The following is a 12096-nucleotide window of genomic DNA, read 5'->3' as shown; positions in this document are numbered from 1 at the left end:
ACCTAGCTCTACGCAACAAAAAGAAAGCTCACTAGGAAGATTTTTTTTTTTTTTTTAAATCTGGAAAAACTGGGAAAAAAAATTTGCGAATTCGTTTAAAGATTTATTAACATTTTTGCCTTTTATTGACATCGTTGTCAATAAATCGATAACGATTTCCCAAATTTTTCAGAAATTTTTTACAGACTTTTCATAATTCTAAGAATCGTTTTTGCATATGAAGCCACTGAAAAAATGTGAAATCCTTCTTAGCTAAGCACAAGGAGAGAGAGAGAGAGAGAGAGAGAGAGAGAGAGAGCGTAAATAAAACGAAAATAAAAAGAAATTTTTTTTTATAAAGAGTATTTTTGTACCAAAAAATGCAAGGTAATCATAGTTTTGGATTAAATTAGACTTATTGGATTTTAATCATAAATTAGCGTGGATGTCATAGTTTAAGAATAATCTCTTTTGTCTATAACAATTAGTTTATATAAATGGTTATTGATCAATTAATTCAAACGTGGGAAGAAGAGCTGCTCATACAAGATACCAGCTTATTTTTGAGATAACACATTGACCTTCATATTAAAAAAAATTCAAGATCAACCCTTCAATAACAAGAAAAATATAAGTGCAAAACCTATAACCAAATTCCCTCCTTTATTTTATCATTTATTCATATGGTAATGGAATACAGACAAGATGATATTTGTATGATCTTACAACATCTGTAACTCATTATTATGGAAACGTTATTACGGTCACTGCATTCGAAGAGGTGGAATGCTTTGTTCATTCCTGAAGAAATTAGTGGGATCCGCCGCATTCTTAACTCGAGCCAGTCTTCTGAAATTTCCCTTGAAATACTTGGTCCCCCAAGTACTTGCTTGTGCATAGTTTGTGCTTCCGTTTCCAATATCAAGATCCCTGTAATTGAAGTACGCTGCTCTAGGATTCTTAGACACATGTGGAGCCATGTAACTGTAAACACTTCTGAGCCAACGCAGGTATTGGTCATCATTCTCTTCTCTCCCCCAAAAGACTACGTAAAAGATTTGGTAAAGATTTCCCCTTCGATGAGGGAATGGAATTTGATTGTCAGGAATCTCGCTCATTTTAGCACCGTATGGAAAAAACTGGTAGAACCCCGCTTGAACCTTCACATCGTATAACTTTCTCACCGCGATTTCCAAGGCTTTCTCTGGAATTGGCTCTGTAACGTAATCAGATTTTCCCTTGAAGGGTAATTGAACTTGTGGTATTTGTGGGTTGCGAGACAGCAAAGCCTCTGGCGACTGTTCTCTCGGGAACCCTGCGAAGTAGAGGACGGACTCGATCCAGCTCATCTCGGTGCAGTCCTCTGTTACCAAAGCTAACTCGGGGAAAATCTCTCGAACCAATGGAATAAGCCTTTCAACTCGTCCTAAGAACATGCCGAGGAACGTCACTTGTAGCGTCGGGGCAGACGTGTTCTCTGTCTGAAACCGAACAAGCAGCGTCAAATTGCCATCGAATCTGTGGGCAACGTGTTGCCACCGGTTAACGAGCTTCATTGTTCCGTTCTGCTCCAAGTTCTTGACTACGCTCAGAACAGTCACGTTTGAGGGAACACGAACAAGCCGGACTTTCCACGAGAGAATGATGCCGAAGCTTGCTCCACCACCGCCGCGTATCGCCCAGAACAAATCCTCGCCCATGAATCTTCGGTGAAGAACTCTTCCTTTCATGTCAACGAGCTCAGCATCAATAATATTGTCGGCTGCGAGGCCGTATTTCCGCGTCATCATCCCGTAGCCTCCACCGCTGAAGTGTCCGCCAACGCCGACAGTGTGGCAAAGCCCGGCCGGGAAGCCGAGATCATTGCTTTTCTCGGCAATCCGGTAATAAAGTTCTCCGATGGTTGCTCCCGCTTGAACCCATGCAGTTCGGCTATGCACGTCGACGTTGATGGAACGGAGTTTTATGAGGTCGATCACGACGAACGAGGCATTTTTATCAACGGCAACATAGGAGAGACCTTCGAAATCGTGGCCGCCGCTTCGGGTCCTGATTTCAACGCCGTGTTTCTTTGAGCAGTAAACGGTGGCTTGGACGTGGGATGGCTTTGTTGGCGTTACAATCGCGACAGGCTTCGTGAAAGACGGAGAAGCAAATCTCTGGTTTTTAATGGAGCTAGTCAAGACTGTTATATAGGAAGGTTCGGTTGGAGTGTAGATGAGATCATCATTTAAGGAGGAGGAGTTTCGAAACTGATAAGAGAGGCACTGAAGAAAATTCTGACGAGTATGGTTATTATTGGAGAGAGTGAAAGAGAGCTTTGGAATTGTGATCCAAAGAATCAAACACAGGTAGATTGAGTAGTTCATGGTTTTGAGTATGAGTTAAACGAGGGCGATGATCCATATATTTATATGGATTTTACTCTGTCAGTGTTACAGTTTAATATTTAAAAATATTTGTTTAATTTGGCGATCCCTAGTAGTGTCCTAGAGTTAGGGTCATAGGATGAATAGAGGCTGCCTGCTGTTACCTACTTGTGGCTATGAATGAGTTGACATAACAAGCGGTTTAATTTCTAAATATTTCATACTTCTATATTCTATTGGCATCAAATTGTTATTCCTTATAAAAAATTAATTTATTGTCATTACAGCATTAGGATAAGTGGTGGGAAATTCTTAATTAATGTCGTGTTTGAACTTTGAACGTATATAAAAATTTATTTGTTTACAAAATCTATATACATTTGAATTACATATTTTAATAATAATGTTAAATGACTAGCATTGAGTTTTAATTGATATCACTAATCTTGATTACGTGAATTATATTTATAGAACACTTTTTCTGGATTGAGAAAGGAATTAATATAACATTTGCACTAAATCACATCCAATCAGAGCCCGAGCAAAATAGCAAAGTCAAACGTTGTAATTGTCAAAATAGTCAACTTTTGGTTTATTTTTAATGTGTAGCCAAATATACCACATTAACAGTAAAAAATACAAATTTGCCCTTCATTTAAATAATATCAAATCAAAATATTTGGAAGATTCCCGCGTCCAAAAAAGAAATAAATGAAATTGGAATCGCGTGAATAAATGCCAACTAAAACAGATCCACCGTGATAAATGCATATCTAACAAATCCACCGTGATAAATGCTTATCTTTCAAACACGCAACCAAACCTACACCGCACAAGAAAAAATTCAAAAACAAAGTCAAACAAAAAAATTTGAAGCGAGAACGGCGATTGAAATTAACAGATATTAACAGAAATTAACAGCAATTAACAGAAATTAACATGATTGAAATTGTTCCATACATGAATCAATGAGTGAAAAAATCTTCAATCAAAGCTCTAATTTAACATCTAATTTACGTTGCAATCAAATTAAATAGGCAAAAAAAATTATTGTCTGCGATTTACTGATACAAACAGATTAAATACAAAGGACCAACACCAGATCGTCAACAACAATTAACAAGAATTAACAGAAATTAACATGATTGAAAACGAGATCTTTAATTCCTGTACAAATATCAAACATAAAAACAGATAACAAAAACCTATAAATCGTTCAATACCTGATACAATACCTTGGGGTTTGGTGCTTCCATGACACGAGTGATGATCATTGGTGAAGGCGACCTCTCGGCCGTGAACACCTGGGTGGACGACGGCGCGGCACCGGTGGCGCCGACGGCCACGGCGGGGGCAAGGGGAATGCGCTCTCCGGAGATAAAGATAAGTCTTCCCTTCTCATCGAGGTGGTGGGCTCGGGCGATGCTCCTCCGGGCGACTGGGCCTCACCCGGCGTGGCCGGCGGCGCGGCCGACCAGGCTCTGCAGGCAGCCGAGCCCGCCCAGGGCATTGACGCGCGGGATCGCCGAGGAGGGAGCCCCCAACCAGGATAGGCCCAGCGCTGGGACGCCGGCGAGCGAGGCCGGTGCTGCGCACGAGATGGGGCGCGCTATCGCGCGCGGGACCAAGCGTTTGGCTGGGCGTGAGGGAAAAGTCTCTTCAAATCTGAACGTGTATATTTAAACGTGGAAATTCTGTTAAACAAGCATTTAAAGTGGATCATTGGTTGACTTTTTCATTTTGATTCTTTCAGTTTATATAAAATCAACGTTAAAAAAAATAAGGTCAGTTTAGGTAGAAAAAACACGTCTGATTTGCCAGCTCACCCATATTGGCTATTCTGCAAAAGTTTCTCAAAGGTTGGTTATTTTGCAATCTAAACGTTTGGACATGGCTAGTTCGTCTAATTTTTCTAAAGAAAAACATACCATTTAGTATGGCGTTCATACAAATTTGGCTAAACAGCAATTCTCATATATGATATATGAAGCACGGAATATATATAAAATTACAAAGTATTTAAAACTATGATTCATAATTAATATTTAGACTTCGTGGCCCGGCTTCGAAACTAAAGTGGAGTAGTTTCCTAACTATGTTTAATGTGACAAAATCGTGTTATTTACTGCAATCATGTTTAATACATGTTGCCAATTTAATAATTGTGTCAGCAGAATTTTATATGTGTTATTGTTGTCGTGTTATTTTGACCCATAAAAGACCATAAAATTAGGTAAATAGCTAACTAAAACGTTTCGAATTGCTATATAGTCAACGTTTCGTAAATTTTGAGTAAATAGTCATAAAGATGACATGACATTCTTCATTTGTCAGGTCAATTTACATGTGTAAATACATAGACTTGGATATTTACTTAAGATTTACGAAACGTTAACTATATAGGAATGTGAAACTATAAATATGGCTTAAATATGATCATATACCTAATGAACTCTAAAAAAAAAAAAAAAAAAAAAAAAATACCCATTGTATCACTTTTCAAATTTAATCCCAAAAGATAGTCACATATTTCAATTCCACCAATATTGTGTGTTTCTTCTTTTGTCCTTCTATATTTATTAAATTGTATTATTATTTTAATTACTTTTAGAGATTTGTAACTAATTAGGCCACTTTAAACATGTGATTTTGGATCTAGCCCATGTTTGACAATTTTTAGGGAAATATCCAAATGACTTATGTGGCAATAATTAAGGTCTTATTTGCCCTTAGTTATTAACAAATTCGTCACTTTCTGTCAAATAATTTTTTTTTTTTTTCATCAAATCTTCAAAAATTCGTATCTTTCTCATACGAACTCGAAATTGAGTGATTTCAGATCCTACAAATTCGTGGCGTCGAGCACTTCAAAAATAGATCCATTGTGTTTAACGAAAAATTACGTTTAATGCATCATAGTTACGTTTCCATTTATTTTTTGATAATTTCAAAAAATTCCAGTTATTTCCATATTTAAGGTAGTAACAAGATTTTTCTACATCTATGGTATTAATTAAACATGATTTTTCATCAAACACAATGGATCTATTTTTGAAGATCTCGGCGTCACGAATACGTAGGATATGGAATCACTCAATTTCGAGTTCATATGAGGTAGATATGGTTTTTTTGAAGTTTTTATGTAAAAAAAAGTATAGGAAAAAAAGTAGGACAGAGAAAATTACTAATTTGTTGATAAATAAGGGCAAATCAGACCTTAATTATTGACACATAAACATGTTGGCTATTTTCCTAAAAGTTGTGAAACGTAGGCTTAAAACAAATTTCATAGTTTCATTTTGGATATTTTGCTATAGTGTCCTTACTTTTAAGAAAATCTATATAAATAAAACAATTTACTAAATTAAATGATAAAAAAAATTATAATAATGACGTTATCAAAATCTGTATTTTCTTTGTTTTCAAAAAATTAGCCGCTTATTTGGAATTCTCCTCTTATTAAAGGCATGTATTTATGTCTTTCTCATTATTTAGTTGTTTTTATATGTTTGACTCAATCAAGAATCAACTGGTTTTTTGGAAACCAAATTAGTTCAAAATTGTGCGGTAACCAAGGATTGAAATTCCGACGGTCGATTTCGTGCTGATGGCCTCAAAAAATGGAAATTGCGACGAAAAAAATGTGGAAATTTGAAAACAAAAATGTGCCGACGAAAATTGCGGTGCCAACGGAAATTTCGATAAAATATGGAAATGCTGATGGAAACAGTGTTGCATAATTTTGAATATAATAAATAAAATCCATACTTCAGACACATAACAAAATTATTTTCAAACACACATACATAATAAGATAAAACTCCAAATTCTCAAGTCCCCAACAGACATAATGATTTCACACATCATAACAAAAACATAAATAAAATGTCTAAACCACTTAATATGTTGAAAAACAAAGATAAGTTCAGAACAAAAAATAAGTTCAACATAGATAAAAAGACTCAATAATAGGTTGAGTGGCATTAGCGTTGATAGTAACCCCCGTTCGGGCTCAGAGATCACAGTAATCACCCCCATTAAAATAAATTCAGATTCTACCAAAACAACGAGAAACTCTAACTTTGAAATCTAAATCTCAAACATCAAATAAATTCAGATTCTAAAAAAACAAAAATAAATTCTAACTTTGAAATCTAAGTCTCAAATATCAAATAAATTCGGATTCTATTCAAAATATTGAGAAAAACATATGTGAAACGCACAACATAAATACACATCTTTCATTCAGCAAGATTCTTTCAAAAAAATCAAAACAATTCGATTTCATCACAAACTCAAACCGTCGACATAAATCAGTGGGAAGAACACGACAACGTCACTGAAATTACCAGAAAATGACGAAAGTATTATTGATTTTGCACAGACGGCGTTGAAATACAGTTGGCACGGCTGAGATGACGAGGATACGTTGCCGATTTGCAAGATAAGATTTCCATACGACATTAAGAGGCGAAATGACATGGAAATTACGACGACATTTCCCCGACAAAATCATGACATAAAGTGGCAAAACGACCAAAATGACATTTTTGTACCGGAACCCCAAAAATAGCGCAATTTTGACGAAAATTCTCCGCAATACCCCAAAATTTTATTTCTTTGTGGTAACTGTTATATTTTTCGTGTCATAACTCTTAACCATTTTATCATATCAGACAAATTAGGGTATGTGTCGATATTTGAACAATTATCCTATAATTATTTTATTGTAAATTATTCAAGGTGCTTTAGTTCCCTTGTGATTGGGCCGGGCATGTTGTTGGGGGCCCGACCTCGAGTGTCGTCCGTCCGTGTTGGAGGGAAATTCACGGATGGAGTATAAAAGACTTTGGTATATTCCTAAACTATGATCTCCACACTAGTGTAGGACAAAAATCCAATACGTCTAATTTAATCCTGAAAATTCTGATTAGTCACAAAGACAAGATGTCGCACACATTGTGTTGACAATGTGTCCGACAACTTGCTTGAACACAGATTATGGATAAACAACAAACAGTGCAATAAACAAAATACACACGATATGGTTACCCAGTTCGGTGAAACACACCTACGTTTGGGGGCACTCTGCCAGTGGAAAAGATTTCACTATCTTGTAGTCAATAGTACACACAAGGTTTATATACGATTACAATCGACAAATCAATAAAACCTAGAGACTATTACCACCAGTGAATACCTTGTCAGGGACTCCCCCTGAGTTTGAGCTCCGTCTCAATTCCACCCTTCGAGCAACCGCCTGTGCTCGCATGACTTTCAGTCTTCAGCTGTTCGTGAACCTTCAATCACGAGAACACAAAACCCAACTCTCACAGACACTCAATCTTTGTGGAATAGTGTTTGGGAGAATACACCGCGATCAACAAAACACAAAGCCTCTCTGTCCTCCGGTCTTGCACGTCTAAGAGCTCTAAGTGTTTTTATCAAAAGCGTCACGGCTGCTAAGGGCGAGCGCATGGCTTTTATTGCAGCTGTACATGCCAGTAAGTGTATCTAGGGTTTCCTTACCCGGCCATATACGAATATCTCATAATAAAGTCACAGCGAGGCAATATTTCACAATGAAGTCACCAGCGAGGCAATCTGTCAATACATGGAAACTTGCCTGAAATAAAGTCTGTACACAGAAGGAAAGATGTCTCAGAAGAAGTAGAGACATGACGACCGACATCTTTCCAAACAACTTGCACTAAAAAAATAAAGCCAACATATAAAGTAACAACAATCTCCCCCTTTGGCTACTTTTTAGGCAAGCACTTCCAGGAGCAGTTCTCATACAAGCGTCATGACCAGAAGATGAGAGTCAAAATAAATAATCTCATGACGCCTCTCCCCCTGATTGCCGCAAAAGAATACCAAAGGCAAGGATCGACCAAAATAGAGGGAGGAACAAAACCAGGCTGAAAAAGATGAGAACTTAAGTAAACAGAAGTACATTAACCATCAAGAGTATGAGAAAGATGTTTTACACACCAACACAACATAGTCTGAAACACATGATGAACTGTAGCACAAGCCAAACATAAAGAAGTCTGAAAAGAAGTTGAATAATACAGACCAGATCTTGAATAAAAGGAGATAGAGAGAGAGAGAGAGAGATTTAAGCCGAACCACCATCATCACCAACATCATCCCGGGCACTGTCATTACCTCCTTCATCGTTCTCAAATTCCTCAGCATCCTCAGAGTCTTCAGCAGCATCAGAAACATCAGAAATATTAGCTTGACCAGGCTGAGAGTCGGTAGTTGTACTAGGAACAATGAGATCTCAGATAAGGGCTTCACACTTGGACTTCCTGTTGGAGAGAGTCTCAATGGTCTTTTTAAGAGTCTCAATCTCCTCAAGAAGTTCTTTCAGCACATTCCTCTGAACTTCTTCTGTCATTGACCCCAAATGTATTTTTGCTTCCAAAGATGTCAGATGTCGCGACAGAAGGTCTGACAAGGTCTCGAGCATGTTTCCCCTCAAACAGTTTGTGACTGCAGTTGAGAACACCAGGTCTTTTGCCCACCACATCTGTACTTCGCAAAATGTTCTTGTTTTGCTTGAGCAGGATACCAGTGATGAGGGAAGGGAAACCTATGGGAAGCTTCACTGCAAACAACTTGGCATGTTTCGCCAAGTGGTCAAGGACAAAAACACCAAAATCAAAGGAGGAACGGGTACCTATCTGGTAGATTAGGCGAGCCAGATCCGCCTTGATACTCGACCCATGTGAGGAGGGAGCCCAATTGGCGATGCCGATGCGATAGAGAATGAAGTATTTGGCAGTGAGATCAGCAGATGGCAAAGTCCCCTTGGAAGGCCAGACCTTGGTTTCGTCACCAGTAATTTCTTGAGCAATGATGTCCAGAGAGGGAACCCGATCGGCAGTGATGATATTCCCTCGACCAAGGTACTCGTTCATGACACCAGGAGAGATCTCAAAACAATGTCATCTGACAAAGACCTTTCTGAATTCTGCATCGTCTGGAGCATCGAAGGATGATGAGAGATTGACGATAAATTCTTTCACCAAAGCCGGATAGTATACCCCAATGCTTGAGATAGTCCTGAGCATCTCAGCATCGTGCAAGAGCTCAATGACGGTATCAATCTTGAGAGCCTCAGCAGACAACTCCTTTTCACGAAAGATGGCTCGATGATAGACATACCTCCATTTGAGGGCACCGTCTTCCTTATGGAACGAGACATTGTCCATAGGAGCAGCTGGGACATTCTTTGGGAGCTTTTGCCCTCCCACAGATCTCTTGTTCCCTAAACCAAGAGAAATCACCGGTTCCTCTTCCTCAGCCTCATGGCCCTCGTCAATAGGTGACATATGAGTCTTAGCAGACTTCTTTACACGCTTCTTTATCATGCCTACCTTTTCTTTCTTCTTCTTCTTCTTCTTCTTTGCATGGATGGGAGCAGCAGGAGCACTTTCTTCCAACAGCTTTCTCTTCTTCTTTCTCTTCTCCGACAGAAGAGTGGCAATGCAGACATCGTCATCTTTCTGGACCTTTTCTTTCAGAGAGGCAAGGATATCCTCCCCATCTTCCTGAACTTGATCAGTCTTCCTCTCTTGCCTTAGAGAAGAAGATGTTGGAACATCTTTTGTGACATCTCCATTTAAACCCAGAATGCCACCAATGGCATCAAATGGAGGAAGCTCTTGTTCATCGAGGAGAGAGTTCAACATTTCACTGTCCCTAGGATTTTCATCAGGGGGAAAAGAGGTTTCAGGATTACCTTGCACAACTTGTGTGAGCTCTCAATAGGAGATCCACCAGTGTGGATTTCTTCTTCAGGAGCAACGTCATCTTTTCTTCCTTCTTCAGAAGAACTGCTGGAGCTTACTTCTCTAGTAATGTCTGTGATCGAGAGAGCGGCTTTCTTGAGCATGGCATTTCGTGCGGCGGAGAGTGAGGGATTCTCAGGAGGAATTGACCCAGTAATCGCACCTCCGGCCTGACCATCAGCGCGTTTATTGGATCGCAAACCTCGTACCCGGACACCGCGTCTATTACTCTCCAGCCCAGGCCCCTTTGATTTAACATCTTTCATCTTCATCGCGGTCTTCTCTTTCTTGGGAGGAATGGTAGTAATGATCCCGCTTCTAGTCCCAATCATTTTGAAAATAATTTGAGCAAAACTGTCACACAAATAACCGTCGAGAGGGGTGATAGCGCAAATAAAGGAGATAGTGTGAAAGAGGGGCGAAGAAAAATGCAAGAAAATAAGAAATAGGCAAGAGGTAACTTCCCAGTTTTTCTCGAAAACGGAACCATCTGCATGTACGAGAGCATGGCAAGGAATAACACGACGTCGTAGCAAGGAATGGGCCGTGGTCCATCTCAGGCCCAAGAAAAGAACAAGTGGCCCTTTAGCCCGGCACTTTAGTCGAATGGGCCAACCAAAAAACTGGGCCCATGAGCAAACTTTCTCAACACAAATCAGAGAGTTATCGGTCTTGACAACATGAATGAAGGAACCAAAAATCCTTCCAAAAAGCAGTAATTGCCATTGTTCAATCACACACAATCCTAGGGAGGATCTTCGAGTTTGATCTTTTTATCTTCCACAAGATCTCGAATGAAATGATGCCTGATCTCAATATGCTTAGTCTTACTGTGTTGAACTGGATTTTTTGAAATATTGATCGCACTGATGTTGTCGCAGAATAATGTCATGACATCTTGTCCAACACATCATATTCAGCAAGCATCTGTTTCATCCAAAGAAGCTGAATGCAACTGCTCCCTGCAGCGATGTATTCAGCCTCAGCTGTGGACAAGGAAATGCAGTTCTGCTTCTTGCAGAACCAGGAGATGAGATTGTTTCCAAGGTAGAAACATCCACCAGAGATACTTCTTCTATCAACCGTGCTACCTGCCCAGTTAGCATCACAGTATCCCACAAGCGTAGAGGAGGTATCATAAGTATACAAAAGGCCAAAATCAGCAGTTCCTGAGATGTACCTTATAATTCGCACTACTACAAACTGAGGATTCCACAACGGTACAGAACCGTTGTGGAAAGCTTCCACAACGGTTCTGTACCGTTGTGGAATCCTCCCCTGTGGAATATTTTCACAACGGTACTCGCCCCGTTGTGGAAAAGTAACAAATATTCGTGTAAATGAAATACTTCAAATAACATGTAATTAATTTACCTTTTTATCAACTTCCTTAAATCGGATGGGATTTTATTTTTCAACGGATCGAAGAACATCGCTTGATCTTTCCAAAGAGCGAAGACAACAAGCATCCAATGATCATTTAAATTGTACAGCATCAAATCCAAATCCTTTCATTTCAAATCCTTTCTTTAAGTTGTTTATGCTCTTAGTCTTCAATCGAGCATCGTAATCGCAACGTGTTCTCTAGGTAACACGCCAAAATAACTCGACAACTCATCACCCTTCTTATTCATTGGTTGATTTTTTTCATCAAATACTACATTTATTTTCCTACCAAGAGTTTTAACTTATTAATCTTGGGCATAAGAGTATTTCTTCTTTTTCCGAGACCATTGATATTGGTGGATCTCCGTTTACCGCTAACGGTACTAGTGGAGATAGTAGACATAATCTATGAAAAAACAAAATTAAACATAATCTCAATTCAAACCAATTCCTATACAAACTCAAACCGAAATTCAATTTCAATTCAAACTAATTTCGACACAAACATAAACCGAAATTCAATTTCAATTCCAGCACAAAATCAAACTGAAATTCAATCA

General features: G+C 38.8%; 1 protein-coding gene across 1 annotated transcript; it reads right to left on the bottom strand.

Annotated features, from left to right (window-relative positions):
- Window positions 1–638: 638 nt before the first annotated feature.
- LOC149384851 (tetrahydrocannabinolic acid synthase-like) lies at window positions 639–2348 on the bottom strand. Its single transcript, XM_089626183.1, has one exon. It carries the CDS (start codon window positions 2346–2348, stop codon window positions 744–746), a length of 1605 nt encoding a protein of 534 aa, XP_089482309.1. The 3' UTR covers window positions 639–743.
- Window positions 2349–12096: the final 9748 nt, after the last annotated feature.

The sequence above is a fragment of the Urtica dioica genome, chromosome 9, assembly GCF_054948205.1.
Source record: "Urtica dioica subsp. dioica isolate 48M chromosome 9, U.dioica_male_clone48M_v1_H2, whole genome shotgun sequence".
In the NCBI taxonomy this organism is placed as follows: domain Eukaryota; kingdom Viridiplantae; phylum Streptophyta; class Magnoliopsida; order Rosales; family Urticaceae; genus Urtica; species Urtica dioica.
Note: the sequence above shows the minus strand (reverse complement) of the source record. Positions and strands in the feature narration are given on the sequence as shown.

What these genes read in the sequence shown, in the direction of transcription:
- LOC149384851 (XM_089626183.1), bottom strand. Translation starts at nt 2,348, where the DNA reads ATGAACTACTCAATCTACCTGTGTTTGATTCTTTGGATCACAATTCCA.